Source organism: Myodes glareolus, chromosome 21 (assembly GCF_982192425.1).
Source record: "Myodes glareolus chromosome 21, mMyoGla1.1, whole genome shotgun sequence".
NCBI lineage: Eukaryota > Metazoa > Chordata > Mammalia > Rodentia > Cricetidae > Myodes > Myodes glareolus.
In genome coordinates, this window is record NC_142046.1 from 10,269,388 (window position 1) to 10,296,233 (window position 26,846).

The window sequence follows — 26,846 nt, forward strand, 5'->3', positions numbered from 1 at the left end:
GATATTTAGAGAATGCTGTGTGTGACAACTAGCATGTACCCAAATTGCCCAACTAGAATTGAGTTATAATTTCGTGATTGCTCCTAGAACTCTTGAAGTTAGTTGACTTCGGGACTGTTTAAAAGCCGCAATTCTTGGGTGTTGTGTGCTGGGGGCCTGAAGCCAGAGCCTTGTGCATGCTAAGCCTGCTTTCAACACTAAGATACAGCACAAACCCTGTAATTTTTATATTATCTGTCTGTCTGTCTATCTGTCTGTCTGTCTATCTCCCTATTTCCCTCCTTCCATCCATCTATCCATTTGAGACAGGGTCTCTCTGCATAGGCCCAGCTGGAACTCATTATGTAGACCAAGCTGTCCTCAAACTCAGAGATCTCCCTGCCTCTGCTTCCTGAGTGCTAGGATTAAAGGTGTGCGCCACCACCCAGGTTAAGGCCAAGTTTGAGTGCCAGTAGCATCTGAAATGAGGTAGAAGTTCGTGTTTCGGCTCCCAGCTAATCTAACTAGAAAAACTCCTCCTGGAAGAACTGGTTAAGGGAGTTTTCTGTGATGTACAGGACTGACTATAAATGTGTCACAACATGCTGGGTGTATTGGGAGCAAGGCATAGACTTGTGTTGTGTTGTCTGTACAGCAAAGTGAGACCACCATGCATTATGTGAGTGTTCCTTAATTTTCTGCATTTAAGGATTTCTTTTTCTTAATTATTCACCTATTGCAGATGTTCTTTCTGTAGGTTTAATTTGATTATGTTGAAATTTTATTTGAAATATAATGTAAAGTTACCATAAAATACTCACTAAAACACTGGAAAGCAAATGTTTTGCCTTGGTATGTATAATTTTTGTCTTTCCTTATCTGAAAACTGGGAAGAAATTTTATTAGATGTTATTATCAGTATTAGAATATGTTTCTCTAGAACTTAGCACAGTATTAGATATATTAAGGCACTTATGTGAATTATTTGGGAAGACTTTTGTTCTTGAGACATAGGTTTCTTTATTGTCCAGACTGAACTCAAAAGCCTGGATTCAAATAATCCTTTAGTCTCCCAGTATCAGCTGGGTCTAACATGCATGCCATTGTGCCTGTGAGATTAAAAGTTATTACAAGTAAGAAAGAAATGAAAAGTTTTTAGGCTGAATATACCTGAGGACTAAGGAGTAGGCTATGATCTTTGAAAGTATCTTAATATATACTTAATATATAAGCTTTTGCATTTCATAACAGTGAGTATAGCTTTATAACCTTTCTCAACTACTAGAATGCTATACAGAAGGCACTTCATATGCTTTTAATAATTGAATACTATATTGAGTTATGTGACATTGCCAATAATTGTGCTCCTTTTTAAAAGTCTATAGGAACAGCAATTTCGAGTGATTCAATCTAATTTTGACATCAACTTGATTTGAATTACATGCTTGTTCTTTATATACTTTAGATTCTTTGCTAAGTGCTGATTTAAAATAGAGGATGAAAGTTATTTTGTGTTTATGCTAGTGGTTACTTTTGATACTGTAGCTTATTTTATCAGGTAACAAGAAAAATCAGACCTTAGAGAAGGAACTGTTTAATGATGTTTGATTTAAATTTGTAAAGATTCTTTTCTTTAAAAAAATATTCAGAATAATACTTGTTTTTGGATATTTCCTAAAATGAAATTTTGGAGTGTTTTGAAACGTTGTTTTTTTTTTCATGTTTTTGTGGATAATACAAAAATATTTAAGTAACATTTATTCAAGAGAATTTTTGATCACTTTGGGAATTTTACTGACTTAAATCAAAATTTTATTTGTGTAGTCAATGTGGTTTCTTAATATGTGTGATATGTTTGAGATGTGGATATGAATATGAATGTATATTTGCAATGTACATAGCAGCGATGGATTTAGATAATGTGTGTGTACTTTTTTCTGAAGTAACATAGTTTTTTTTGTTGTTGTTTTTAGTGCCACCATGGCAACTGCACCATACAACTACTCTTACATCTTTAAGTATATTATTATTGGTAAGTTTTTAAAACGTGTATGCTTGTCCTCCACAGAAAGTTAACACATTTATATAACAGTACTTAAACATACTGCTGCTGAAGATACATGATTTTCTGACTTCAGAGCTAAAGCTTTTTGATGAGGATAAATACGCCTTTTACATCGTGGCCCTGTATACTTCTCTAGTCTCTCTTTGGGCACTAGTGAAATGATAGTGATTGTTCTTCAGGGCTACCTTCAGACTTGGTAGTGTTGGGGATGTAATTAATTTCCCACTCGTGCTGAAATACCCTAGTATCATAAAAGTTTTCAAGTCCCCTTGAATTCCAAAATTGGTAGAGAACGCTGATTCAAAATTGGTTGTATGTGTATATATAATTAGAATATTTTTGTTTTCTCTTAAGTGTCAAGACTTTGCTCACATTGTCTTAACACTGTCCATGAGTGGACAGGTGAAAGCCCAGGTGCACTGGTGGTAGAACTCCTATAGACCTGCCCCAGCTGCTGACAACAAAAGACGCCATAAATAGAAAGAAAGCCCATGTCTTTTGCTTTGATGTCAAGTCTGTGTAGCTTTGTAAGATGGCATCTACTGTAATGTAGCAGTAAAACAGGAGAATAATGAGCCAGACGTCCAACATTTAGTTAGTTATTTATTTTTGCTTGCCCTTGGGATAGTTCATTTGCATAGACCAACAAGTACACTTGGTCCCCACCTGGAAGCAGTTAAAACTAAAAAAGTCCCATTACAGTAATTCTTTTGTCACAAGCCATGTATAGCTTGTTAGCTATTTACTAAACAGTAATTTGCAATCAAATTCTATCCTAAAAATTAGGATAGTCAGTTTGCCTTTACTTCATTCTAAAGGAGTGAGATGCATGTGTTCTTCCTAGTGATCAGGTTCTGTGATGTGTGAGGTATGTCCAGTACAGCTGTCTCTGCATATGATCATAAGAGTAAAAACTGAGAAACAGAATTGTCGCCTGAAACATTTTCTTTTTTTAAACAGGGGATATGGGAGTAGGAAAATCTTGCTTGCTTCATCAATTTACAGAAAAAAAATGTAAGTTCGATATGAAAGGTAAAAAGATGAGAGCTTACTCTATTGTCACATATCTACACCGGAAAAAGCGCCATTTTCATTGTACTTTATGCATTTGATTATAACCTGTCTCCATATTTACTCTTGGGTTTTTAAAGGGCCATGACTTTTTTCTCTAAAGTTTGATTTTAAAGATTTGTTTTTAAGGGGGGGGGGGTGAGAGTGCATGTGAAAGTGCCCTTGGAGGGCAGAGACAGCAGATCCCCTGGAGCTGGAGTGAGTCACAGGTGGTTGTGAGCCATCTTGATGGGGCTGCTGAGAACCAAACTTGGTTTGTTTACAAGACACTTCGAACTTTTAACTGGTGAGCTATATATCTGGTCCCAGGTACCATAATTTTTTTAAATGGGTACAGATAAAATGGAGTATTATTACCAGGATATTTGTATGGTGGTTTTTGTTAAATGTATGTTTAGACTCACTTTGATCTTTCTTTCATGTATATGTATATATTTAAAAAGACAGGGTCTCACTGTTTTGCTCTTCTCTTACTGGCCTGGAATAAACTATGTTTTATTTTATAAATAAAAATAGACCAAGCTGTCCTCAAACTAATTGAGCTCTGCCTAACTCTGCCTTCTGAGTACTGGGATTAAAGATGTGCACACCATGGCAGGCTGTTTGGATTTCTTGATAGTATAAACGTAGAATTAGTTTTTAAAAATGTGTAAAACATAAAATTTAAATAACCTTTTTTTATTCTTTTACTTTAAATGTATCCTTTAAACTTTTTTTTATTTATGTGGGTGTATGCACATGCATGCATGTATTTGTATGCCATATGTGGACTGGTACCCATAGAGACCCAAAGAGGGTGTTGAATCCCTTGGAGCTGAAGATATAAGCAGTTGTGAGTTGTCTAGTGTTGTGCAGGGAACTAGACTCTGGTCCTCTGACAGGACAGCAAATGTTCTTAACCACTGTGACTTTGCTCCAGCTCCCTACTGCCAAAATTATTATTTTAAGAAATATTTTCTTTTTGCACTGTATGTGTCATTTATCCACTATAATTAGTAGTTTTGGAATACTTATAGAATTCTTTCTGTTTTTGTGACTGGTTAAGATTTAGAGTACAATTTTTATCTTGTGGTGGAGAAAGAGGCCATGTGTTACAATTGATGAGATTGACATTATGGCCTTTTTGTGCTTCTTACCAGAAAAGTTTTCTGAAATTTGTTTCTTTTCTTCAACAGTTATGGCTGACTGCCCTCACACAATTGGTGTTGAGTTTGGTACAAGAATAATTGAAGTTAGTGGCCAAAAAATCAAACTGCAGATTTGGGATACAGCAGGACAGGAGCGGTTCAGAGCTGTCACACGGAGCTACTATAGAGGAGCCGCGGGTGCACTCATGGTGTATGACATCACCAGGTACAAATGGTGTCAGACTTGAGAGTAGACCTTTGCTTTGGGCAGTGCACTTTCTTTTTTACTGATTTAGGCCTTCTTTAGTTTGTAATTGGATGACTGTAACTAGTTTATTTGGGTTTTATGGATTTTCCTCTAAAGCGATGAAAAACTTAATATGCTGATTTTCTTCACCTGAAGTTGGTTAAAGAAAGACCATGGGGTAATGGGGGATCAAGAAGAGCACAGTCTGAGAAGCAGCACCAGTTGCTTGCAGAAAGGTGGCTTTATATAACTAACTTCAGGGGAGGCGAGCCAGCGTAACGGATTGCTGTATTCAGTGACTAGCTGGGCAGTGATGGTGCACACTTTAATCTCAGCACTTGGGAGGCAGAGGCAGGCAGATCTCTGAGTTCGAGGCTACCCTGGTCTAAGAGTTCCAGGACAGCCAGGACTGTTAACACAGAGAAACCCTGTCTTGAAGAACAAAAACAAAACAAAAGCAATAACAACAAAAATTGACACCATCTGCAGATAGGCCAAGTGAGGAGTGAAGTACTTAGTTTTGTTGTGGAAGCATGATAGACTGAAACAGATCCATTTCCATCTGTAGGCCAAAAAGAGGTTCTTTTTTTGTTTTTTTGTTTTTTTATATATGTGACTTTTTTGACATTTAGGTGGTGGTTTATATATAATATTTACTCACTTAATTCATTTTTCTACCATGTATTGAAGTGACTTAAAACACTGCATCAGGATTCAATTCATGACAACATGGCTATATCTGGAAACTCAGCATTTGACATGAAATCACAAAACAGGAATATAAAGGTTTGACTTTGGAGCATGTAGCAAACTGCCACTTATCTAGACCTGAACAGTTGTCTGCTGTAAGTTAGAAATGAACTTTCATGGTGATGCACAGTGCCAGTCGAAAGCACCTCTAGGAGGAGCCCATCTAAGGAAGTAGAGACAAGTGAGTGGGACCAACTGACAGCTGGAGATCTGCCTGGGAAAACGTTCTATGCCATTTCATCTTGACGAGCCAGAGAATACCTGAGCATAAAGAGGACTGAGACCTTTACTGTAAAGGATCCCTTGTTGTGTAACTCTGTTGACTTTGACACACTCTAGAAAATACTGCCGTAGGATATTGATGGGGACTGGTTGTGATAATAGTACAGAAAGCCTCAGTCAGTTCTCAGCAAACAGTAAAACAAGCCTAAGTCTCCCCCCTGTACTGGGCAGTTGGTAACATGATCAATATGGTCTTGGGGAGACTTTAAGAACCTGGCTGTTATATAGAACTGCCTTATTTATGAACTATGACTGCATTCTTGAGGACTTACATTTAACATTCCATACATTATCAATATGATGATGTATGCTTAAAGTACAATTTATTTTGCTTTGAAAACATTTTTTAAACATAGTAATACTATGGTAAAATTTATATGTATTCAAGTGATCAAAAGCACTTAATATGAAAACAGCAGAAATGTCCATCAGGTAAAGGAATGGATGCACAGCAGGTGGCATATCCACACAGTGAACTTTCTTGAGCTGTAGAAAGGATGACTGACATACATGCTATATGTAAGTGTAAAAGGCCACATGTGATTCTGTGTGTTTATCTAGATTAGGCAAACTCCTAGAGGCAGTAAGAAGATTGCAAGGGCATAGGCATAGGCAGTTATTAGGCACAATGTTTCTCTGTTGGGGCCCAGTGAATGTTCTAGAATTTGATAGTGGTGATACTAAAAGTAAATTGTATTTTTAAAGGGTTGTTGGTGATTCATTGTATCTCAATATAATTTACTGAAAAAGTAAATTTTTAGGTGTTAGGTTTGTAGGTGACTAGACCGTTCATAGTCATAGGTTGGTGGTAGAGTCATGACACTTTTCCACCAATTTTTTGTATTAATCCATGACATTTGCAGCTTAGAAGTTCTTGTTTTAATTATACCTTTTATTTTTGGTATTTACTGTAATTGTTACACGGCACTTTATTGTTTTTTATCCTGTCAGTTGTTTTCCAAACAGTCACGATGCAGTTAATACCTAGGTGAATGTATTTTGAAGTCAAGAAGTAGAACGCCAAGCCATCCTAACCCAGAGCTGGTCTGTGTTTGGATTTATTGTCTGTGTTAGGGCAAGCTGAACTAGTGCAGATGACACAGTGCTTTTTATGTTTTTGTTTTTTTGAGACAGAGTTTCTCTGTGTTGCCCTGGCTGTTCTGGAACTCTCTCTGTAGACCAGGCTGGCCTCAAACTCAAAAGATCTGCCTGCCTCTGCTTTCCTTTAACCTGCCGGTATTAAAGATGTGTGCCACCACTGCCTGGCTGACAGTATACTTTTTAAACTTGCTCAGATGAAGTGGAAGAATGTTGCAGTCTGAATCTTCAAATGATTTAACTGCTGTAAATAAGAGAGAGTGTAAACTAACTTTCTGGTAGTTGAGGTCTTAAATTTCTACAGGAACTTTTTTTTATTTATTTTTTATTTTATTTTTATTTATATTTTTTTGGTCTGTGTATTAGTTTACTCTAGATTAGTAGACTGGGCATGGTGCCACATGCCTATAATTCTAGCATTTAGGAGGTAGAGGCAGGAGGATCACAAGTTGGAAGCCAGCCTAGGAAACACTCTCTGAAAAAAAAAAGAAAGGAAAAGAACAGTGTAGGAAAAGAAAGGAAAAGAACATAATTTAGTATGACTGTCTTATTTCTGCATGAAAATTTTAATTTGAAGGTAGATGCAGAAATTTTTTCCCATGAGTATATTATTAGCTAGACATTTTGGTATTTTTCTCCATATTATGATTGAAAATCTGGATGATTTCAAGGAATGTGTCTAAATTGCAAATCATGATTCTGAATTTCTTTTATGTTACGTGTATCTCAGTCTGTTTATGTATATGCTTTTAAATACTTCTGATATCATTAGTATAGTTGGACATCGAGCTATTTAAAAATATTGAGTTTGTAGCCAGGTATGATGGCACACACCTGTAACCATGGGAGGATAGAGAGAAAGTTGGCTCTATAGGAGAAGGACTATGGCTTGGATTACATACACAGTACGACCTTGTTTCAAAATGCAAAACAAAGTTTGACTAGATTTTTGAGAGTCATGTTGGTTCTGTTTTATAACGTTCTTCGGAGTAACCATCGGGTCAAGGTAGAAATACATGTAGTTGGGATCTTCCAATTAGTCTGTATATGTATGTATATATTGACATGAGCTTGTTTGCTTGTATCTTTTTTGAGACAAGGTCTCACTGTAGTACAAGCTGACCTACAGTTCATTTATGGCCATGATGGCCTCAAACTCAGGTCACTTCTGCCTTGCCCCTGCCTTTTAATTGCTGGAATTGCATGTGTGTGACACATCATATCTGGCTGTCTTCTTTTTTCTGTATAAATGGCAATTGTATGTAGAAGTCAACACATTCTAATTTTAATTTTTGCAGAAGAAGTACATATAACCACTTAAGCAGCTGGTTGACAGACGCAAGGAATCTCACCAATCCAAACACTGTAAGTCAACACCTTATTCTATAAGAAATCTAAAATCAGTTAACCCAAACAGGCAAACCCTTTAATGGTGAGATTTTGGTATTTGGGTACTAAGAAAAAGACACCATTCATTCATTAATTCACATTTTCTTTGGTGCTAGAGATCTAGGCCTTATGTATGCTAGGTAGATTCTCTACCATGAAGCTATGTCCCCAGCCCCAGGTGTCTTTATTTTATTCTTAAGGTGATTGATGAAAACTTTATTTTTTTCAGTTTTAGTTGTATTCAGGTTTTTCATTTTATTATACTTGTTATGGTTGGATCTAAAAAATAAATAAGTAAAAGCTGTGAATAAGGTGGTGATCTTATAATCTGAAATTATATTTTTAAAAACATCTGGATTAAGTTTATAAAGAATTACCGTTGGAGGAAACTGGGCAAAACCGAGCAAGGGCTCTCTTTTATTTTTATAATTGCATGTAAATCTTGTAATTATCTGAATAGAATGTCAATTAAAAGTTATTATTTCACACACCTTGTAGACCATGGTTGCCTTGAACTTACAGAGACCTGCCTGTCTCTGCCTCCCAAGTGCTGGGATCAAAGGCGTGCGCCACCACCACCTGGCTGATTATTAGCTTCTTAATCAGACTGAGAAGACTATGAGATGTTACAGGACAGCTGCCATATTAAACCCCACAGCCTACAAAGATAAACTTTTCCCCCCCTCTGGTCCAGAAAGGGTTATTGTTTAGTAGAGAGAGAACCTTCAGGTTTACAGAGAAACCACAAAAGCACCTGGAAGATGAATTAGAAATGCAGCGAGTGGTGCAGTCCCAGTGAGCAGGATGGGCAGGACCTTGTGGAGAAACCAGCGGGGTCCGAGGTTCCCGGGAGGGTGCTGCGGGAATAGTGAGGGTTAGGTTCCCTCTCACTTAGCTCTCTACCTCCAGCATCTGACAGGCTGGGCCAGTAACTATGTAGATGAGTGGTAAGAGTGTGGCTAGCTAGTGTGGACCTAGGGCTTTCATCTCCATTTGTTCTAAACTTGTGTTGCTGTGTGTACACACGTGTGGATAAATGTGCAGCGTTTTCTGTGATAACTAAAACCCGAAAACAGTCCAGCTGCCTACAGATAGGTGAATAGCAAAAACAGTTTGATGCATTTACACTGTAAGTCCTACTCAGCCACACGGAGGAAGGATTTGTGATAACAGCATCTGCTCTAATGAATCTTTCCAGGTTTTGGCTGAATTTTAAAAGTCTTGAAGGTTTACATATTCTATGATTACATCGACATATTTCAGAATGACAGCATCTTAGATAAGATGGAAAACAAATTAGGGTGGCAGGGGTTTGTTAGTGATGGGGTAGGCGGGTGATTACGGGAGAAACAGCGCAGAGCAGTTTGTTTGTGATGATGTGATAGTGCTGTGCCCTGATTATGCTGACACAAACTGTAACTGTGTTAACACTGCACACACACAGCCACAGTACATGAGAGTTTGAGAAAGCTGGTGTCTAAGGGCTGTAATTGCACCAATGTTAGTTTTCTGATTTTGCAAGTATACTGTGGCTCATTAAGTTTTAGCCCTTGAAGAATACCAGTAAAGGTATCATACCTCATGATTATATTTTGCCAAGTCTATTCCCCCCCCCCCAAGTATAATGTTAAAAATTCATTACAAAATTCATTTTAGAGGGTCCATGGAAATTTGGTGAGCCATGTTGTTTCACTTTATACCCTTTAAAATCTAACCATCTCTTCACAAGAAGAAAATGTGTTTTGAAGCCTTTTGGTTTTTATGTAGAAATTATGTATTTCTTGTGGTTGTTGTGTTTTGTGCTCTCTGTTGTTAGCAGACTATAGGCTCTCAAGGTGGACACTGAAATCTGCAGGCTGATGTGTAGTTGGGAAAGAGGAAAAAAAAAACACTTATTGAGGAGAGTGGTGGTGGGGTAGAGTGCTGGGGATTAAAGCCAGAACTCTGTGCCTGCTAGGTCAGTGCTCTGCCCACACTCCTTAGGCTAGAAGGCAGCATTTCTTGATTTGAATACCTTTCTTAACTTTTTTTTCTTTCCCAAGGCAGGGTTTCTCTGTAGCTATGGAGCCTGTCCTGGAACTAGCTCTTGTAGACCAGGCTGGCCTCGAACTCAGAGAGATCCGCCTGCCTCTGCCTCCTGATTAAAGGCATGCGCCACCACCACCTGACCTTAATGATCCCCCCCCCCCCCCGCCCCACCAGGGTTTCTCTGTGTAACAGTCCTGGCTGTCTGGCTGTCCTGGAACTCACTTTATACACCTGATTGGCTTTGAACTGACTAAAATTCATCTACCTCTGCCTCCCAAGTACTGGGATTAAATGGTGTGCACCACTGCCACCCGTCTAGATTTGATTTTTTTAATTGACTATTTTTAAAGTATCATTATTTTATTGTTTGGCGATTATGAACTATATATGAGCATTATTTTCTATTCTCAGTGGTCACTGGCTTTTTGATGAATGTTCTTTATTGTACAAGTTAACTTGTATGGAAATGATACTCAAGAAAAATTAGTTCACTGAATCCAGACATTTGAAAGTGGAACAAAGAGCCAAACACTAATTTTATGTAGAAAAAAATGTTGGGAAGCACCTTTTTGTTGAAATCATTGATTCCTAACATATTTGTATCTGATTAGAGGGGGCAGAGAGGTAAAAGAGGGGCTGGTGTCTTTCCTTTTTATGCCCTGAAACAAGGACCAAAACCCCTTTGTTTCCCAAGGCTGCCTTTTTTTGTCTTTAACTTTGACATAATTTTACTTGTGTTGGTGACTCCAAAGTAGACAATAGAGGTGTGATATTTGACCAAGGATTTGAGCCTGTTGCATATGTACCCCATCTCCTACCTCTTCCACAGACAGACACAAACATTGGTGATTAATTGCTAGAAGTCTATACGTCTCCCGGGATAGTGTCAGCAAGGACAGTTTTGTTTCCAGGTCACAGTTTGCATTCTCTTAGGGTTCTAATGCCCTTTTTGCCAACTCTTTGCCTTAATTGCATTTAATGGAAGATAATTACTATGACCATGAAGGAATTGAACCTAGTGGCTTTTAAGCTTCCTCAGGGTCCCAGAATCTTTTGAGACTCTGAAAGCCACACCTTCTCCAGGGGATATTGATGTTTACCGCTTTTATGTATTTCATTCTAGGGCATTTTTACTAATATTCTTTGGCCTAAACCAGGGAACAAACTGGATATGGGCCATAGTCACTTAATAACTTGTTTTTGAGTGGGTTACTTTTCTATAAGGGGTCTGTAACAACAATAAAAACAATATTCAGCAAAAGCTGTGTGTGGACCACAAACCTGAAAATAGACTTTATGTCTTTACAGCAGGTTGTCAAACCCTGGCCTGATTTGCTGCCAAAGTCTTTCCTAGTGCAAACCTTTATGGTCTGCAGTCCAGTGTACTTAGGGCTCCTTTTTCTCCTGTCAGGACATCTGCATTTGAGAATTTTAATGGTTATTTTTGTTCTAAGGTGTCTTTTCTTCTGTTCACAATTTAGGTAATAATTCTCATAGGAAATAAAGCAGATTTGGAAGCACAGAGAGATGTTACCTATGAAGAAGCCAAACAGTTTGCCGAAGAAAACGGTGGGTTTAAGACAGCATTCATCCTTGGGAAAGTATTAAAGGAAAGGTGATTTTGATCATGCAAGTTATTGGATAGTTTCTTCTTCTTTCTTCTTCTTCTTTTTCTTCTTCTTCTTCTTCTTTTTTTTTAATGTGGACTGTTCAGTACTCTCAGTGAGGAAATAAAGTGTTTCTATGATGCATGTTAGTAATAGTGCAGCAACTGAATGACAGGCACAGATCTGCCCTGTCGCTCAGATGCGTGCTCCTTCCCAAGTACTGTAGCAGGGGGACTGTCAGTGGGGGCCTTGTCAAGTGTGACTGAAGAATGCTCTTGGCAGTCTGCAATGGCCTAATTATAGTTTGAATTTTATTTTTAGGCTTATTGTTCCTTGAAGCAAGTGCAAAAACGTAAGTATGGCTGAAATGTAGATGATGTTTTCAGTTACATGCGAGTTCTGAGTAGAACCATGTGCTGTGTAAGTGGATGGCCTCTGCAGACATGCACGTGAATTACACTATAGTGAGGGTGTGTGCATTCCATGTCAGGAAGGACAGCAGCAGACGCTTCTGTTTCACATTACAAGAGAATGCAAAGTCTGTTCCTTCAAGGTTGTAGCTTATTGTGCCCGTTGATAACCCAGGTTAATAAATGAAATTATGCTTACATTTCACAAGTGTTTGACTTTCACAACCAAGGTTGACCAACATGTTTACACAGCACTTGTGATCACCTTAAGGAATGATTCAAGGACACACTCAGTGGCTAATGAGGTACAGTGAATATTTCTGATCATCCTTGGAGTCCCAGCATTGATCCTGGTACTCCCAGTCATAGTTCTCTGGTATCACACCAGGCAAGGGCAGACCAACCTGTTTGTGTTTATTTACTTCTGCTGTTAATCCCAAGAGAACTGATGTGTGAACATGGCTAAGCATCACTGTGTCATCACTATATGATAAAAATCACAAAATGATGGAAACCTGGAATCCTCTCAGTATATTTGGAGAAACTTTAGAGAACCTGCTCTCATGAGAGTGGCTATCTCAGTCATCACGTAATATGCTAGCATAGCACTGCTGAGTAGAAGATTCAGTGTGCAAACCAAACTTAGAAATAGCTCAGTACTGTGTTGTATGCTCGCCACCAAAGCCATTTCCCACATTGTTCTCTTAGCTCAGTTTTTGGTAATCTCTTATTAGATGACAGTGGCTTAAGTGGAAGACATCATGGCGGTTCACTAAAGGTTAGCAGAAGGTCAGTGTAAATGTCTTATGTTTTCTAGAAAGCTGTGGGTTGTGAATAAAGCTGTTGATTGTCTCTTAGGGGAGAGAATGTAGAAGATGCTTTTCTTGAGGCTGCCAAGAAAATCTATCAGAACATTCAGGATGGAAGCCTGGATCTGAATGCTGCCGAGTCTGGTGTACAACACAAACCCTCAGCCCCACAGGGAGGACGGCTAACCAGTGAACCCCAACCCCAGAGAGAAGGCTGTGGCTGCTAGTGACCTCTTTGCTTCTGGCCCTCATTTGACCTTTCACATCTGTCTGTTGGAAGCAGTACTTTTTACTGCCTCCTTGTCTTCTGTACATCTTACTGGGTTTAATTAAAAAAAGAAAAAACAACTCTTGTAAAAACAGTTTAACAATACTAAACTGCTAAACAACTAGTTGTAATCAGGTTCTCAAAGGCAAGTAGAGTAATAAATCTCTCCTGCATGGTAAATCTAGACTTTCCCCCTTTGATTGTCCTCGTGATAGGTTTGTCACCAATATGATTTAAACTGAGCACTGATGCGGGACTCGATTTTTACCTTCCCTTTTGGCAAGGCTTTGTCTCACTGTACGGTTTAAATTTGATCTCTTCAGCCTTTCTCCCATCTTTAAACTGTTAAAGTATGTCTGTTGTAGCCAGAAAGTTCATTGCTGTGAAATGACTTCCAATGGCAGAGAAAAGGGAGTCTGTAACTGCTTTTGTTTTTGTTGGATAAATTCCCTGTTGTAGGGGTGGCATTTTTCTTGATGCGGTTTGCTTCTGTCTTAGCCTTGCGCAGGGAAAAACACCCATTTATCTTTTCTTGTGCTTAATTAATAGCTTTATCTTTTTTTACACCATTTTATCCTTTTCTCTTTAACAGAACGTAAATATGTATAAAATTTGAAGGAACCTAACTAACAATATCTTCTGTGTATATTATTTTAATGAAGAAAATAAATTGATTACTGGCATTGGAACAGTATAAAATACCAGTTTGTACAGTGTGACCTATATGTGACCATGTTAATCTCTTCCATCTCACACAAGGAAATAAGACACAACTTCAGTTTCACAAGTAATACTGGCTCCACCTTGGTGCTGGCAGTGTTTGGGGACAGACATAATTCTGGAAAGAGCTCCTGGCATCAGCGGAAACACTAGCGGATTCTATTCCATCTTTGCACTGTGGCTTACCTGCTGATTTTCTTAACTGTTGTGTAATCAACAATGTGCTGACCTGCTTTTCTTTTTGTAAACATTTTGTTACAGGCTGCATTCTTGCCTTACTGTATAGAAAAAAGGAAGAAGGCTGGGTTTAATATTGCACATTTTAAGCTTTTATACTTTTATCTTGGAATGGTCAACTTCTGGACCAGCTAGCCGGAACCACAGGTCTGCTGTTAAGGGATTTTAAATTGTGCATTTTTAACACTAAGGTGAAATAATTTAATGCTATCACTTGTGTTCATAAGATGAGGGGCTATTTTATGTCCTGCTAGTGTAAATTGTTTAGTAAAAGGGAAAGTTTCTAAATGTGTATGCTGACATAAAGTTACTACTTTGCACTGGGTAGTCTGGCCACAGAAAGAACACCTTGTAAGAGAAACCTTTAGAAGGCATCTGCTTTACTAAGTTCTTCATGGTTGGTTTCTAGCTGAGTTGAAAGTGGCTGGGATTCAAGAGGTCATTTGAAGTGCTCACAGGGAAGCCCAGGCACATTATATAAAATGCTCTCAGATCAATGCTGTGTTTAAAATTCACATTTTAAATCCCTCTTTACCAGACACTAATGAAAAAGTACATCTTTCTGGATTATAAACGTGGTAGTTCCAGAGTTTTGTATAGTCAATGTTAAATAAAAGCCAAAACTGGAATGTGCAGAAAATAGGATTTGGTTTATTTGTGGACTCTCCTTTTGTCTTTGTTTAACTAACTTAAAGGATTTCTGAAGTAGATTGGTATATTCTGTTAAAGACTTAGAGCCATTCATTTGCTTACACTGTTGCATCACAAGGGATTCGCCCAGGGACCATGACCTGCTGGTGTGTGTATATATTTACAAAAACAAAACAAATCACCCATCGGGGTACAAGGTAGCAATCAAACTAAAGATGACTTCGACTTGTGTAGGTGCAATGCCCTGACTCTCAGTTACAGTGGGACTTGTTTTTGTGACAGAAGGATTTATTCAGACTGCTGTACTCTTCGTTCGATGTAACAAAATGCTATTATCTAAATATTTGTAAATAAAGTACCTGTATCTAGATTAAATTGAACATAGTTGCATTATTTTTGAACTGTAAACACTTTATTCAGATGACTATTTGGTATGAACTGTCAGTTTTTATTGCAGCATTGTGCTTAATATATGGCAAGGTCTGTGTAGTTCGTAAAACTACTGATTGAGCTGGTATTCCATCCTTGTATATTGTATCTTTGAATCCAGCACATTGGTGGCTAATAGTGTTCTCTCTTTACTGTTTGTGGGGCCAAATTCTATTTGCATGTGTAACACCGTGTAATAAACTTGGGAGTGTAAGATAGAGGAGCAAATTGTCATATTGCAACATCTGTGTGCCAGACACGGGGCAGAGTGGATTTATTAATTTTTAACCCACAAGAACTTGTGCAAATGCTTGCTACTCTGGTGTTGTGACTGCTTTCATTATGGAGGAGGTGCTTTGGTGGTGGTAACTAGAGGTCATCTGCATCAGTACGCCAGCAGTTCACAAAGTTTCTTTAGAAAGATGTCCTTTTGGAACTGGCAAGTTTTTGGTGTATGCAGTGGATCAAACCTAGGACTTTGCACATACAAGGCAAGCATTGCGAAATTGACTTACATCTGTGGAAGGGTGAAATCAGGTGTTTTGTTTCATACATTCGCTACCTCACTTTCTCAATAAGCTTATTGAGACTTTTTTTTTTTTTTTTTTTTTTTTTGCCTGTATGTCTGTTTTAAATGTGGCCTTAAAGGGAGTGGATGGTTTAAGTTCCTTCACCATAAACAGAAAAACAAAACAAAATCCAGATAGTTCCCATTCCTACTTATGTGGAAGTAGAGATGAAGGACTCATATGACAGTTATTTGGTCCAGGCCCAGAAAATTGTGTTCCTAAACCTTGTCCATAATTGTGATTAGCCCATGCCTTTAAGCATTTTGCAAAGATGTAAAGTGAAAGAAAGGAGAACAGGAATATAGAAGACATGTGTTGGAAATACATGCCTTCTGGAACATACTGTGCAGTAAGTAAGGTGTGACTCCCATTATCTCTGTTATAATTATATTTACCCCGCATCTTAATGGTTCAACTGTAGCCAGACAGCTTAGTGAGAATATATATTCCTTATAGTGAGGGGCTGTGGGGCAGTGCTGACTATGGCTCAAAGGCTGTCCAATCACCAACATCATTAGGATGGTTAGAGCCACACAGCTTTGGGTTGGTTGGTCATTTCTAAAGAGATGTAGCGATCACAGTTGAGCTGTTAAGAGTGCTTAAAGGTTGACTGATAGACATTTATCACCAGAGCTAAATCTCCAGAATACAGTCTTGATGTTTTCCACCAGAGAATTACTATTTTAATAGGCTAAAGAAAAGCAGTCTTAAGTGCAACGGTTTCCTGATGGAGACTTCTGAAGAAGGAAACACTCACTGCTAAGAAGATCAGGTAAAGATGGAAAAAAGGTTGGAAGATGTCATTGTCATAACCTGATGACTTACCAAAGAATGCTCTGTGAAATGTCAACAACAGACCCAAGTTGGCTGTACTGTTTATTTTCATATTAAAAATAATTTTGATCAGAATCTGAAAATAACTTATTAAGCCTTGGGGCTTTTAGTACATTCTTTTTCATGGTAACTAGACATACCAGTTATGACTCAGGAGGAACAAAAACTTTCCAAGGCTGGGGGAGAAAAATATTCTGGTTTAGACTTTATACATCTAGTCCCACAGGTACACGTAATTTACAAAAACTTCAGTGTAAACAGTACAAACACAAATTACAATGCATTCTCAGAGTCTTTGATTCACAGGATCTTGGTAATATATTGACGTTCCAATTAGAAAGTGAGGTAGGAGAGTAGTTATTTTCTCTTAAGCTCACACAAGAGTTTCCTGACCTTGGCTGAGGCTTCTTTTCCTACAGTAAGAAGAAGCAGAACGGATGAATTAACCCTCTTTAGCAGGACAAGGCTGTAGAGAATGTATGTGGTGGTGTGATGACTACTAAAGTAGCTTGCTGAAGGACCTCTGGAACCTCTTCTGTATTGCAGGGAACTGAATCTAGGGATGTGTATGTGCTAGGCCAGGGCTCAACCATTAAGCCCAGTTTCTATCCCCAAAATGTTCTAAGATAAACTTTATGAAATAATAACTAAGAGGTGACTAGTTCTTTTCCTGGAGCTGCCAGACTTACAAATATTCAGTTAAATGCTGGGCTGCTAACATACCCTGTAAGCAGGAAACTCAGCGGTGGTAACTGTGTGGTTCTGATGGACCTTGCAGAACTTGGAAGGAGCTCTGAGAAAAATGAAAAACAGTTTTAAGCACAGAAGTCAGCCCCTAACCCCAGCCCAATTCAAGGCTTCATCTCTCACTGGCCCAGATGACACAGCCCCAGACTGAAATAGTGCCTACAACTCACCTGTCCCTCTTATGTAGAGCCCTTCAAAGTTCATGTATTTTTCTGTGCCCACAGCCTCATGTTCTTACTAAGCACTTAACTGAGTCCATTAAGTTCTGGATGGCCTTTACCTGACTTGTCTCCACTACAGGTGTTAAGGTAATCTTACTAAAATCTCAGTACTGCTGCTCATTAGCTTTGTGACTCATAAGCTATTTGCCCTCCTTAGGCCAATTAAAGAAGCAACTGTCCTTGGACATTCTTTGTGTTTTACACTTGGGACACACTGGTAAAGGTAGGTTAGCCTGTATGTCCTGATTTGTCCTTTGCTATATCCTCGACCTGTTATTTACCATTTTATTAGTACCTTACCTTCATAAAGGGACAAAATGTACCTTCCAGGATGTAAAGATTAAATGGGATGTTGATTGTACAGTGTTTAGCATGTTTAGCCTGGAAATGGAAGACATTTTCTGCTCAACAATAATGTGCTACTGTTGGCCTATTCCATGAGTTACTTTATATTCTTGTTAAATGGTTATTGAGTCCCACGCAGAAACCCTTGTGAGATCCAGTTTATAGTAGACAGTGAAGAGGTCTGCATTCAAATGTCTTTTGAGAATTGGGCACCACCTAAAACCCAGGGAAACCCAGACTTGACCTCACAGGTCTAAGTTTTTACTTCTACAAATGTGTTACAGCTTTTTTTGCCTGCATGTAAATATCTGCACTATTTGTGTGTCTGGTGCTTGTGGAGAAAAGGGTGTTGAGTCCTCTGGAACTAGAGTAACAATAGATGATTGAGAGCCACCATGTGAGTGCCAGGAACTAGAGCAGCCAGTGCTCTTACCTGCTAAGCCATCTCTCCAGCACTGAAGGTCTAAGTTCTACATTGATCAAATAGAAAATAAGGAAATCTAGAAGTCAAGGACACAGACAAACTGACTGCATTTCTCCTGGGTCATCCTATCCAGTTCTAGTTCACTGACTGTCACCAGCTTACCTTCTTTTTGCACCTATAGACTAGGTAAACTTTCCTAGAGATTTCCAAGACATTGACAGTGACATTAGATCCCAAGTCTTGGATCACCAACCCCAAAGTTTTTAAGTATTTTAGATGACACTAGACTCTTAAAAGAGTGTCCCTCTTACCTGACTTTGTCCAAGTTGGGAGTCCTCCACAAGGGATGATTCTAGATGAGACAGACTGGGTGATGATGTTGAATCTACAGAGGTACTGGTGACCAGTTCTCCTAAAGCATCAACTTGTCTCCTCAGACTGTGTAAGGTGCCCTCTGTCTGCCGCTTCCCTTTGATTAACACTTCTGCTTGCTTAGACATACAGTGTCGAAGTTGAGCCTGAAAAGTGTTACCATAAACGGGGTTTACAAAAGAAATCCAGCTGAACCATTACTCAGCTTCTTCATCTTTGATAAGCAAGTCTGACTTCAATAAACAGGAATGAGGGTGGGGCATTTTAGTCCTTGCACTGGGGAGGCTGAGGCAGGAGAGCCCCAAGTTAAAGGCCACCCTATAGTTCTAGGCCAGCCTATGGTAGAGGGAGACCCTGACCCATGAATGCATTATATAGGTTAAAGAACACAACTGCACATCAGAATTGTGGGCTGGACCGAGTGCTCTTGTATGTGCTAGGCAAGTGCTGTACCACTGAGCTATATATCCAAGGCCCTAGAATTCAGATGGCTTTTTTTTTTAATTGATAGCCTTTTACTACTGTGTGATGTCAGCTTCTCTGAAATACAATGTAATCTCTAAACCTCTTGAGTGTTGCAAAAGAGTGGACTGAGCAGTATGTGGGCATGGAAACGTTTCTCCACTCCTGTCAAGTGCCAACTATCTCATATTGGCTTTTTGTAATTTCTTAAAGAAGCAACCTTGAGTCGATCTTCACGGTGGCGCAGTCTCTCACGGAGTGCTTCTCCACGCCAGTGTTCATCCTTTTTTAGAAAGAAAAGGAGACCAATGAGTCACCAACTGACACGAGTGGGAGCCTACCATCTTTCCCTCCTACCTTGGCACCCCAAAATCTGTTTTTAGCTTTACTGGGGGAGGTGGGAACCAAACTATCACTCTGTGAAGCCCAGAGAAGAGCAGGACAAACTTTACCATAATATGAACTTGGGAAAAGTTAGATTTTTCTTCAAAAAGTCTCTCATTCGTGGTGAATGGGAAGTTCTCTTTCAAGCTTTCCAGCTCTCCTAAGTTTTCGTTTCTTTCCAAAATAGCTGCTAGATCTGCTGGTAGTTCTGGAAGAAACTGGTTGAGATTCTTCAGACTGGTTCTGATTTCATCTTTCACCTCAGACTTAAGTGTCCTCATTGCATCACTGATTTCCATTTGCCTTCTCTCCAAATCTTTTTGGTTTGCCATCTAAAGAATGAATTGGAGTCAAACACTAGGCTGCTTAATGTGTCTTATATTGAAGGATCTACAGATACTGGACTGGCTCAGTTAGTAAAGTGCTTGCTTTGCAAGTATAAGGACACACAGACGGGGCAAGGTGGGGAGGCAGAGACAGATCAATCTTTGGAACTCCCTGGCCAGCTTGGCTAACTAGTGAGCTTCTGGTTCAATGAAAGCCCCGTCTCAAGTCAGTAAAGCAATTAGAGGAAGACACCAAGGGTCCTTCTCTGTCCTCTACATGAACCACTAAGTGTAAGCAACATCCATATCCACAATATTTGTTACCCTAACACCACACATGCACACATGTCACACAATACCCTAATACCACACTGTGCACACACCTGCCACACAATACCCTAATACCACACGTGTGCACACACCTACCACACAATACCCTAATATCACACACACAGACCACACAATACCCTAACAACATACCCTAAGTACACACCCAACAAACAATACCTTAACACACACACACACCAAACAGTATCTTAACAACACATATAGCACATAATACCCTAACAATACGTACATACATACACACACACACACACACACACACACCAAATAATACCTTAGCAACACACATGCCAAGCAATACCCCCCCCCACACACACATCAAACAATACCCTAACAAAAAGGAGCTGAGATGGCTCAGTACAGTGTGGGTCATACATGAGGACTGCAGTTTGGTTTCCAGCATTCACATGAAAATCTGGGTGCTGTGGCATGTGCTTGTAATTCCTGTGGTAGGGGGCATGGATGGAGACATGTGGATATATGGGGTCTGTCCTAATTGGTAACTCTCAGATCCCAGTGAGAGACTGTGTTGGTTAGTTTTATGTCAACTTGACACAAGTTATACTTATTTGGGAAGAGGGACTCTCAGGTTGAGAAGATGCCTCTAAGACTGGCCTATAGGTAACTCTGTCAGACATTTTTTTTATGAATGACTGACATGTGAGGGTCCAGTATAGTGTAGTTGATGCTGTTTCTGGGCTGATGGCTCTGTGTTGTATAAGAAAACAGGCTAAACAAGAAGCATGCCAGTAAGTAGTGTTCTGTGGCCCATTTCAGTTCCTGCCTTGAGTTCCTGCCCTGACTTCCCTCTGTGATGGAGAGTTGTAGGGTAAAATAAACCCTTTCCTTCCCAAGTTGCTCTTGGCCATGGTGTTTATCACAGCAATAGAAACTCTAAAGATAGCAAGGTGGATGTCTTCTGAGGAATGACACCTGAGTTTGATCTCTGGCCTCCACCCGAATGTGTACACATGTAAATTACTACACACATCAGTGCATGTATGAGCACACACATACATGCACACACACCATAAAAAGTTGGGAGGTGGAGGGAGGTATTGGTGAGTCAATAAAGTACTTGGCTTGCAAGCATGAAAACTTGAGCTCAATACTCAAAACTCATAAAATGTTGAGCATAGGAACACACATAATCCTAGTGCTGGAGAAGTGGAGGCAGGGCCTCCTTGGGGTTCCTGCCCAGCCAATCTAGTCTAATAGGTAAGCTCCAGGACAAGGAACTCTGTCTAAAGAGACAGGGCTGGGTTTCCTGACAATGACACCCAAGGTGTATTCCAACTCCACACATGCATGGACCTGCACACTTAGGAGCCTGTGCTTGCACACCTATTTTTTTAAAAAAATAGTTAGTTGAGCTGGCTTAGCAGGTAAAGTTAAGCCTTCCAACCTGAGTGGGACCCCTAAAACCCAGTAGGAAGGAGAGAACTCCTCAAGTTGTCTTCTGACCTCCACATGCTTGCCATAGTGTGTGTGTGTGTGTGTGTGTGTGTGTGTGTGTGGGGTTGCACTCACACACAACACAAATAAATGTCATTTTAAAAAAAGCTAACTGAAAATAATTTTAGAAGTATATTTTTAACCAATACTTTTTCCTTAAGTAAATGTCTAAATTTTAGGGCTGTAAAAGATTTAGACTTAACTTACAGAATATTCTTAACAATAAACTTTACATAACTCCCACATGCAACATATAAAGCCTGCCTGAGCCCCGGGAAGGGGTGTAACAGGCCCACATGGTGGCCAGGCTGGCCAGCTGGACTTTGGGGTGAATACCTGCTTCTTGAGCTCCAGGTACTCATGCTGCATCTGGCTGAGCTCCTTCATGAGGCGCCTGGCCCGCTCATGGTTGTCCTGGGCTACCAGTTCAATTGTGGCCATTTCCTTTTGCATGCAGCTATTCTCCTGTTTTTGCTCCTAGCACAGAGGGAGGCAAATTCTTTGTAGTCACATATGGGCAATTGTAGTTACTGGCTTCCACACTCACTAGCGTTGTAACCACCTCCATTTCTATAGCTGCAGGATGGAGCTAAGTCTATCTGCATTCTGGAGGCAGGTGGGTGTAGTGTGGCTGGGAGAATTCCAAAGTTTGAACCTCGGATCTTTAGCACTATCTCTGACAAATTACTTCCCCCTTCTTCAATCCACTTAAATTATCTGTGAAATGGTAACAATATCATCATGGGTGATGTGTACGTGTGGGTTATTTTATTTATTTATGTATTTGTAACAGGGTATGTAACCACTATGTAGCTCTGGCTGACCTAGAACCTACCATGTAAGACTAGGCTGGCCTCAAACTCAGAGATCTTTGGCCTCTGGTTCTGAGTGCTGGGATTAAAGTTGTGTGCCACTGTGCCCAGATTAAATTTCAGACATCTAAATTCTATCACCTTGGAAATGCATCCAGATTCCTTTCATACAGCAGATTCCACTACTCCCTGCAGAGAGCAGAGAGAACCCATTCTTCGGAAATCCACTGTGCTCATTGCTCTCAATGATGTAATTATCCCTCCTTCAACCAACACACCTAGTTCAAGGGTAAAGGCATGGTATACCATACTTCCTGGTTTTTGTATATCTGATGAAAGCCAATGTTGACCAAAAAGGGCAGAATGCAGCTATACAAAGGTTCCTACCAACCCAACACCTGGCAGCCCACAGTGGGCTGAACACAGTGCACAGCTCTGTGCTGTGCTGATACTGTCCACAGGATGGCCCTCTGCTGGCAGCCAGAGCCACTCTGGGGTTAATGACCAAGTCTCAGAAAAAAACTCACCTTGTGCTTCCATAATAAATTAGGATTAAATACACCAATAATTACCATTGGCTTAGGGTAATTTATTTTCTCTCCAGTGAAGCAGTGGATAAGTAAAATGTGTATGTCAATTCAATGTAAACCGATTGTTACTCTAGACTTCCAGGGTAGCAAATACTCACTAGAAGGTTTTTCTCTAGTTGGTTCCGCTGTATCTTCAATGCTTCCTTTAGGCCAGCCACCTGCTTCTCTGCCTTTTTCCTTTCTGTTAAGAACTGATTTCGCAGTAGGCTGAAATCTGCCCTCATAGCGTCTGCCTCTTTCTGCAGGGCTAACAGCTCACTTGACTTCTCCATTAGCTGCTGTTCCCGTTCTGAAAGCTCCTGTTCTGGAATGTGAGCATGTTTAGTAGGTCTGGCCAAAGGCCCTGAACCAGCTGTGGGCAGAGCTTTCTACCTCATGGACAGGTTGTCTTACAGTGGTGTTACCCACTCTGCTCTTTCCCTCTAGTACCTGGTTTTACAAGCCTGCCCCCTCCATGGGCTCAAGAAAGGCTCACCAAGAAAGCAAATTGATTCCAGAATGGATCCCTATACTCAACCTTCAGTGCTGATACTGTATTTCTGAACAGCTGGGGTCAAATCCACCCCACATGCACAGCTTCCAAAGACTTGCCCTTGAGAGTCTAACTTTCCACTTTCCCACTCATCTTTCTGGAATGATGAAGAAGGGCATGAAGAGACACTTTGGCCATAAGATCAAATTCCCCGACCTCCCTGTGGCCTCAGTCATCTCTCACAGGGCTGCTGCCCTCCTTCCACCTCCTTAGACGGGCCAGGGTCTGAGTCTTTCCACATACTTCACAAGATGGACAGAACAGCATTCCACCCCGTCAAATCCCTGCAGGGTACTTACTGGCCTGGGATAGCGTCTTCTCCAGGCTCTCACTGCACCGCTCCTCTTCCTGCAGGGTCCTGAGGCGTCCTTCAGCTGCCGACACATCTGTGAGCAGCTGCTCCAGTTTGAGTTTCTGCTCTGTCAGCTCCTTCTCCAGCTGCTCTTGCTGCTGTATCAGGGTCACTTTACCAGCCTCTAGCTTCTGTTCCTCACTTTCTCTTTCCTTTTGGAGTTTTTGAAACATCTGAATAGAAAATCACCTTAATCAGTCATATAGGAATAAGTGTCCCTGATGATTCTCAGAGAGATTCCAGTTCAAAAGAAAGGAGAGAGATGTCTGCAAAGGGAGAGGGGAGGCAGAGACAGACAGCAAGAACAATTGCCAGTGCCTTTATAAAGATGAAGCAGGGTCTGGAAAGCCACCTGGCCACCATGAGAAGAGGATACAAGGTGCTAATTTATTAGCATGTGGCCATTAAGATCTTTACAGGACCAATGCCTGAGACTGAACAGTCCGTAATTTAGACTAATCAGAGTCAGTCACCCAGGAGATGCACACAGGGCAGTCTGATCTTGGCTTAGGAGGTGGGAGGCACGAAGCTCCAATGAAATGCAGAACACCCCCTTTTCTGTGCAGTACCGTTTCTTGCTGGTCCAGCTGGAGCTTGCTCTCTCTGATTTCATTCTGAAGTTCCTGAAGTTGCTGTTCTTTAGTCTCTGTCTCTTTATGGCAGCTCTCAAACCTGGCAATCCATTTGCTCATGTCCTTCTGCAGCTGCCCCTGTTCACTGAGCAGAGCATTCTGGCGCTGGGTGGTGTGGAGTAGGTCCTTTAGACGAAAGAACACATTGGAACTCCTTACAAAGCCACTTCCTAAGATGACCAGGTCTGAAAAGTGCCACAGCCTTTACTCTCAGCAAACTTAGCAGAAAAGTGCCCAGAACTCAAGAGTTAACCCTGGCTTGCCTTCTCTCAGTGCCTACTTAACAAATAGGATGGCAAACCTCACTAAAGCTTCAGTTGCCCTGTCAACAAGATGGGGAGAAACAGCACTCTGCAAAAACCTCAGAACTGCTAGGAAGATGAAGAGAAACTACAAACAAGGGCTAATCCTTTTGTTACTATCTGAAATCTTTAGACAGGTTCAAAACTTAGAACAAATTTGAAAGAGTTAGCTTTATTTTTAACACAGAAAAATTTAAGAATCTGACATCACACAAAGATTTTTTTGAGGACTGAAGAGAAGGCTCAGTGGTTAAGAGCAATGGCTGTTCTTTCAGAGGACCCAGGTTCAATTCCCAGCACCCACATGGCAGCTCACAACTGTAATCCCAGTTCCAGGGAGATCCAACAGACACACATGTAGGCAAAACACCAATGCACATAAAATAAAAACAAAAAAGATTTTTGAGCCAGGCCTCAATTCCAGCACTCGGGAGACAAAGGCAGGTGGGTCTCTGTGAGTTTGAGGCCAGCCTGGTCTACAGAGCTAGTTCCAGGACAGGCTCAAAAGCAACAGAGAAAAATCCTGTCTTGAATACCCCCCAACAACAACAAAAAATTGTCTTATAAGCTTTATGTTTTAGAAACACAGAATTCTAAAGGTAGAGGAAGAGAATTTAATGTTTCACCTAATTTCTTGAAGCCCTCTGAACCCTAAACTGTATGTAGTCCTGCTCTCACAGGCTGACACTGAGTGACCAAGGTCATCAGAAGCACAGGGTCACAAGCTGCACTAGTCGGCTCCTGACCAGATGGATGCTCCAATTGACACCTGCTCTGCAGTTCTGTGAGCAGTCTCATGGGGGTGGGGAGAGCACCTGTGCCATAGGTCCCCATGTCCTGGTAGAGGCTTCTAGGAACTGTTTGACTCTACTTCTTCCTAGCTTTGAGTGAACTTGAACCAAGTGCTAACACAGACCAGAGAACCATCCCAGGACCAAAGTCTTATCTGAAGGCAGTGCTGTGTAGGTAGATAGCCTTATAGTGTTGTGTAGGTGGCCCTATGGTGCCGTGTAAGGGGCTACATGGTGCTGCGTAGGTGGCCCTATAGTGCCGTGTAAGGGGCATGCGGTGCTGTAGTGCCAGCTGAAAGAAGTCAATTATATTTGTGAACCTTACCTGCTTTGCTAAGTTCAAATGGTCTTGGGTATTATCTAGTTCCTCCTGTAGTGAGTTTATGGCTTCCCGTTTATCTACAGAAACATTTTCATAAAATGTTATTTATACACATGCATACAGTTTTTCACTTGAACCTCCTCAGATTTCATCAGAACTAATTTATAATTATTTCTCTTAAAACAATGACAATGCTATACTACCTTATTAAAGGGCAAAAGACATGTACAACCCAGGTAGGGGTTTTCAAAGATTTCCATATTTTCATATTTCAAAGAATTCATAAACACTTAGATAATAATGTTGGTTAAATTAGTAGTTTAAAAATGGGTGTACTGTACATTACTTTTGAAAATGTACACCTGGCAGACTCTTTCATGAAGAAAATGCATAGATAAAATTGGTATCTATTACTAGCTCTGTGATCTTTAGTAAACTGCAAGAAATTAAGCCTCAGTATCATCCATCACCTGTAAACAGATAACGGATAAAATACTGCTTTCTATGTCAAAAATGCTACAAAGGTTTTGTTTGCTTTTGAAACAGTGTCTCATTATGCAGCCCAGTTGGTTTTAAACTTAATGTTTAACTCCTGCCTCAGCCTAATGAGTACCGTGTGTGTCACCAGATCTAGTTTTGTCACATGGATTATAAATGAGACAGTACATACATCATGACTAGAACATAATAAATGCTTAATAGCTATAAATACTTAGCCATTTCTCCTAAATAAATGAACACAAACATTTGGTAGTAAGAGACATTTCTACTGTTTGGGTGCACATGCACACACACAGAGTTATGGCGCGAGGAGTGATGTCAACAATTATTACTGCATTTGTGCGAGTATGAGCATGAGCCA

General features: G+C 40.2%; 2 protein-coding genes across 4 annotated transcripts in view; one reads left to right on the plus strand and one right to left on the minus strand.

Moving 5' to 3' along the window:
- Rab14 (RAB14, member RAS oncogene family) overlaps positions 1-15,118 on the plus strand; it is a 21,848-nt gene extending 6,730 nt beyond the window's left edge. The window contains exons 2-8 of the mRNA XM_048432234.3: positions 1,953-2,011; positions 3,005-3,058; positions 4,291-4,468; positions 7,918-7,984; positions 11,518-11,605; positions 11,965-11,995; positions 12,912-15,118. Of these exons, the coding sequence (XP_048288191.1) occupies positions 1,960-2,011; positions 3,005-3,058; positions 4,291-4,468; positions 7,918-7,984; positions 11,518-11,605; positions 11,965-11,995; positions 12,912-13,089 (648 nt within the window). The 5' untranslated portion in view covers positions 1,953-1,959 and the 3' untranslated portion in view covers positions 13,090-15,118. The remainder of the gene's footprint in view (positions 1-1,952; positions 2,012-3,004; positions 3,059-4,290; positions 4,469-7,917; positions 7,985-11,517; positions 11,606-11,964; positions 11,996-12,911) is intronic.
- A 1,481-nt stretch (positions 15,119-16,599) lies between these two features.
- Positions 16,600-26,846, minus strand: part of Cntrl (centriolin) — an 87,429-nt gene continuing 77,182 nt past the window's right edge. Inside the window, exons 35-45 of one of the 3 annotated variants that reach the window (XM_048432228.3) lie at positions 25,988-26,061; positions 24,507-24,695; positions 23,885-24,110; positions 23,152-23,357; positions 21,988-22,128; positions 19,594-19,857; positions 19,362-19,424; positions 18,619-18,825; positions 17,839-17,919; positions 17,294-17,363; positions 16,600-16,983 (exon numbers count right to left, since the gene is read on the minus strand). In XM_048432228.3, coding sequence (XP_048288185.3) covers positions 17,310-17,363; positions 17,839-17,919; positions 18,619-18,825; positions 19,362-19,424; positions 19,594-19,857; positions 21,988-22,128; positions 23,152-23,357; positions 23,885-24,110; positions 24,507-24,695; positions 25,988-26,061 — 1,505 coding nt within the window. In that variant the 3' untranslated portion in view covers positions 16,600-16,983; positions 17,294-17,309. The remainder of the gene's footprint in view (positions 16,984-17,293; positions 17,364-17,838; positions 17,920-18,618; positions 18,826-19,361; positions 19,425-19,593; positions 19,858-21,987; positions 22,129-23,151; positions 23,358-23,884; positions 24,111-24,506; positions 24,696-25,987; positions 26,062-26,846) is intronic. The other 2 variants (XM_048432231.3, XM_048432229.3) reach the window with 2 other exon arrangements.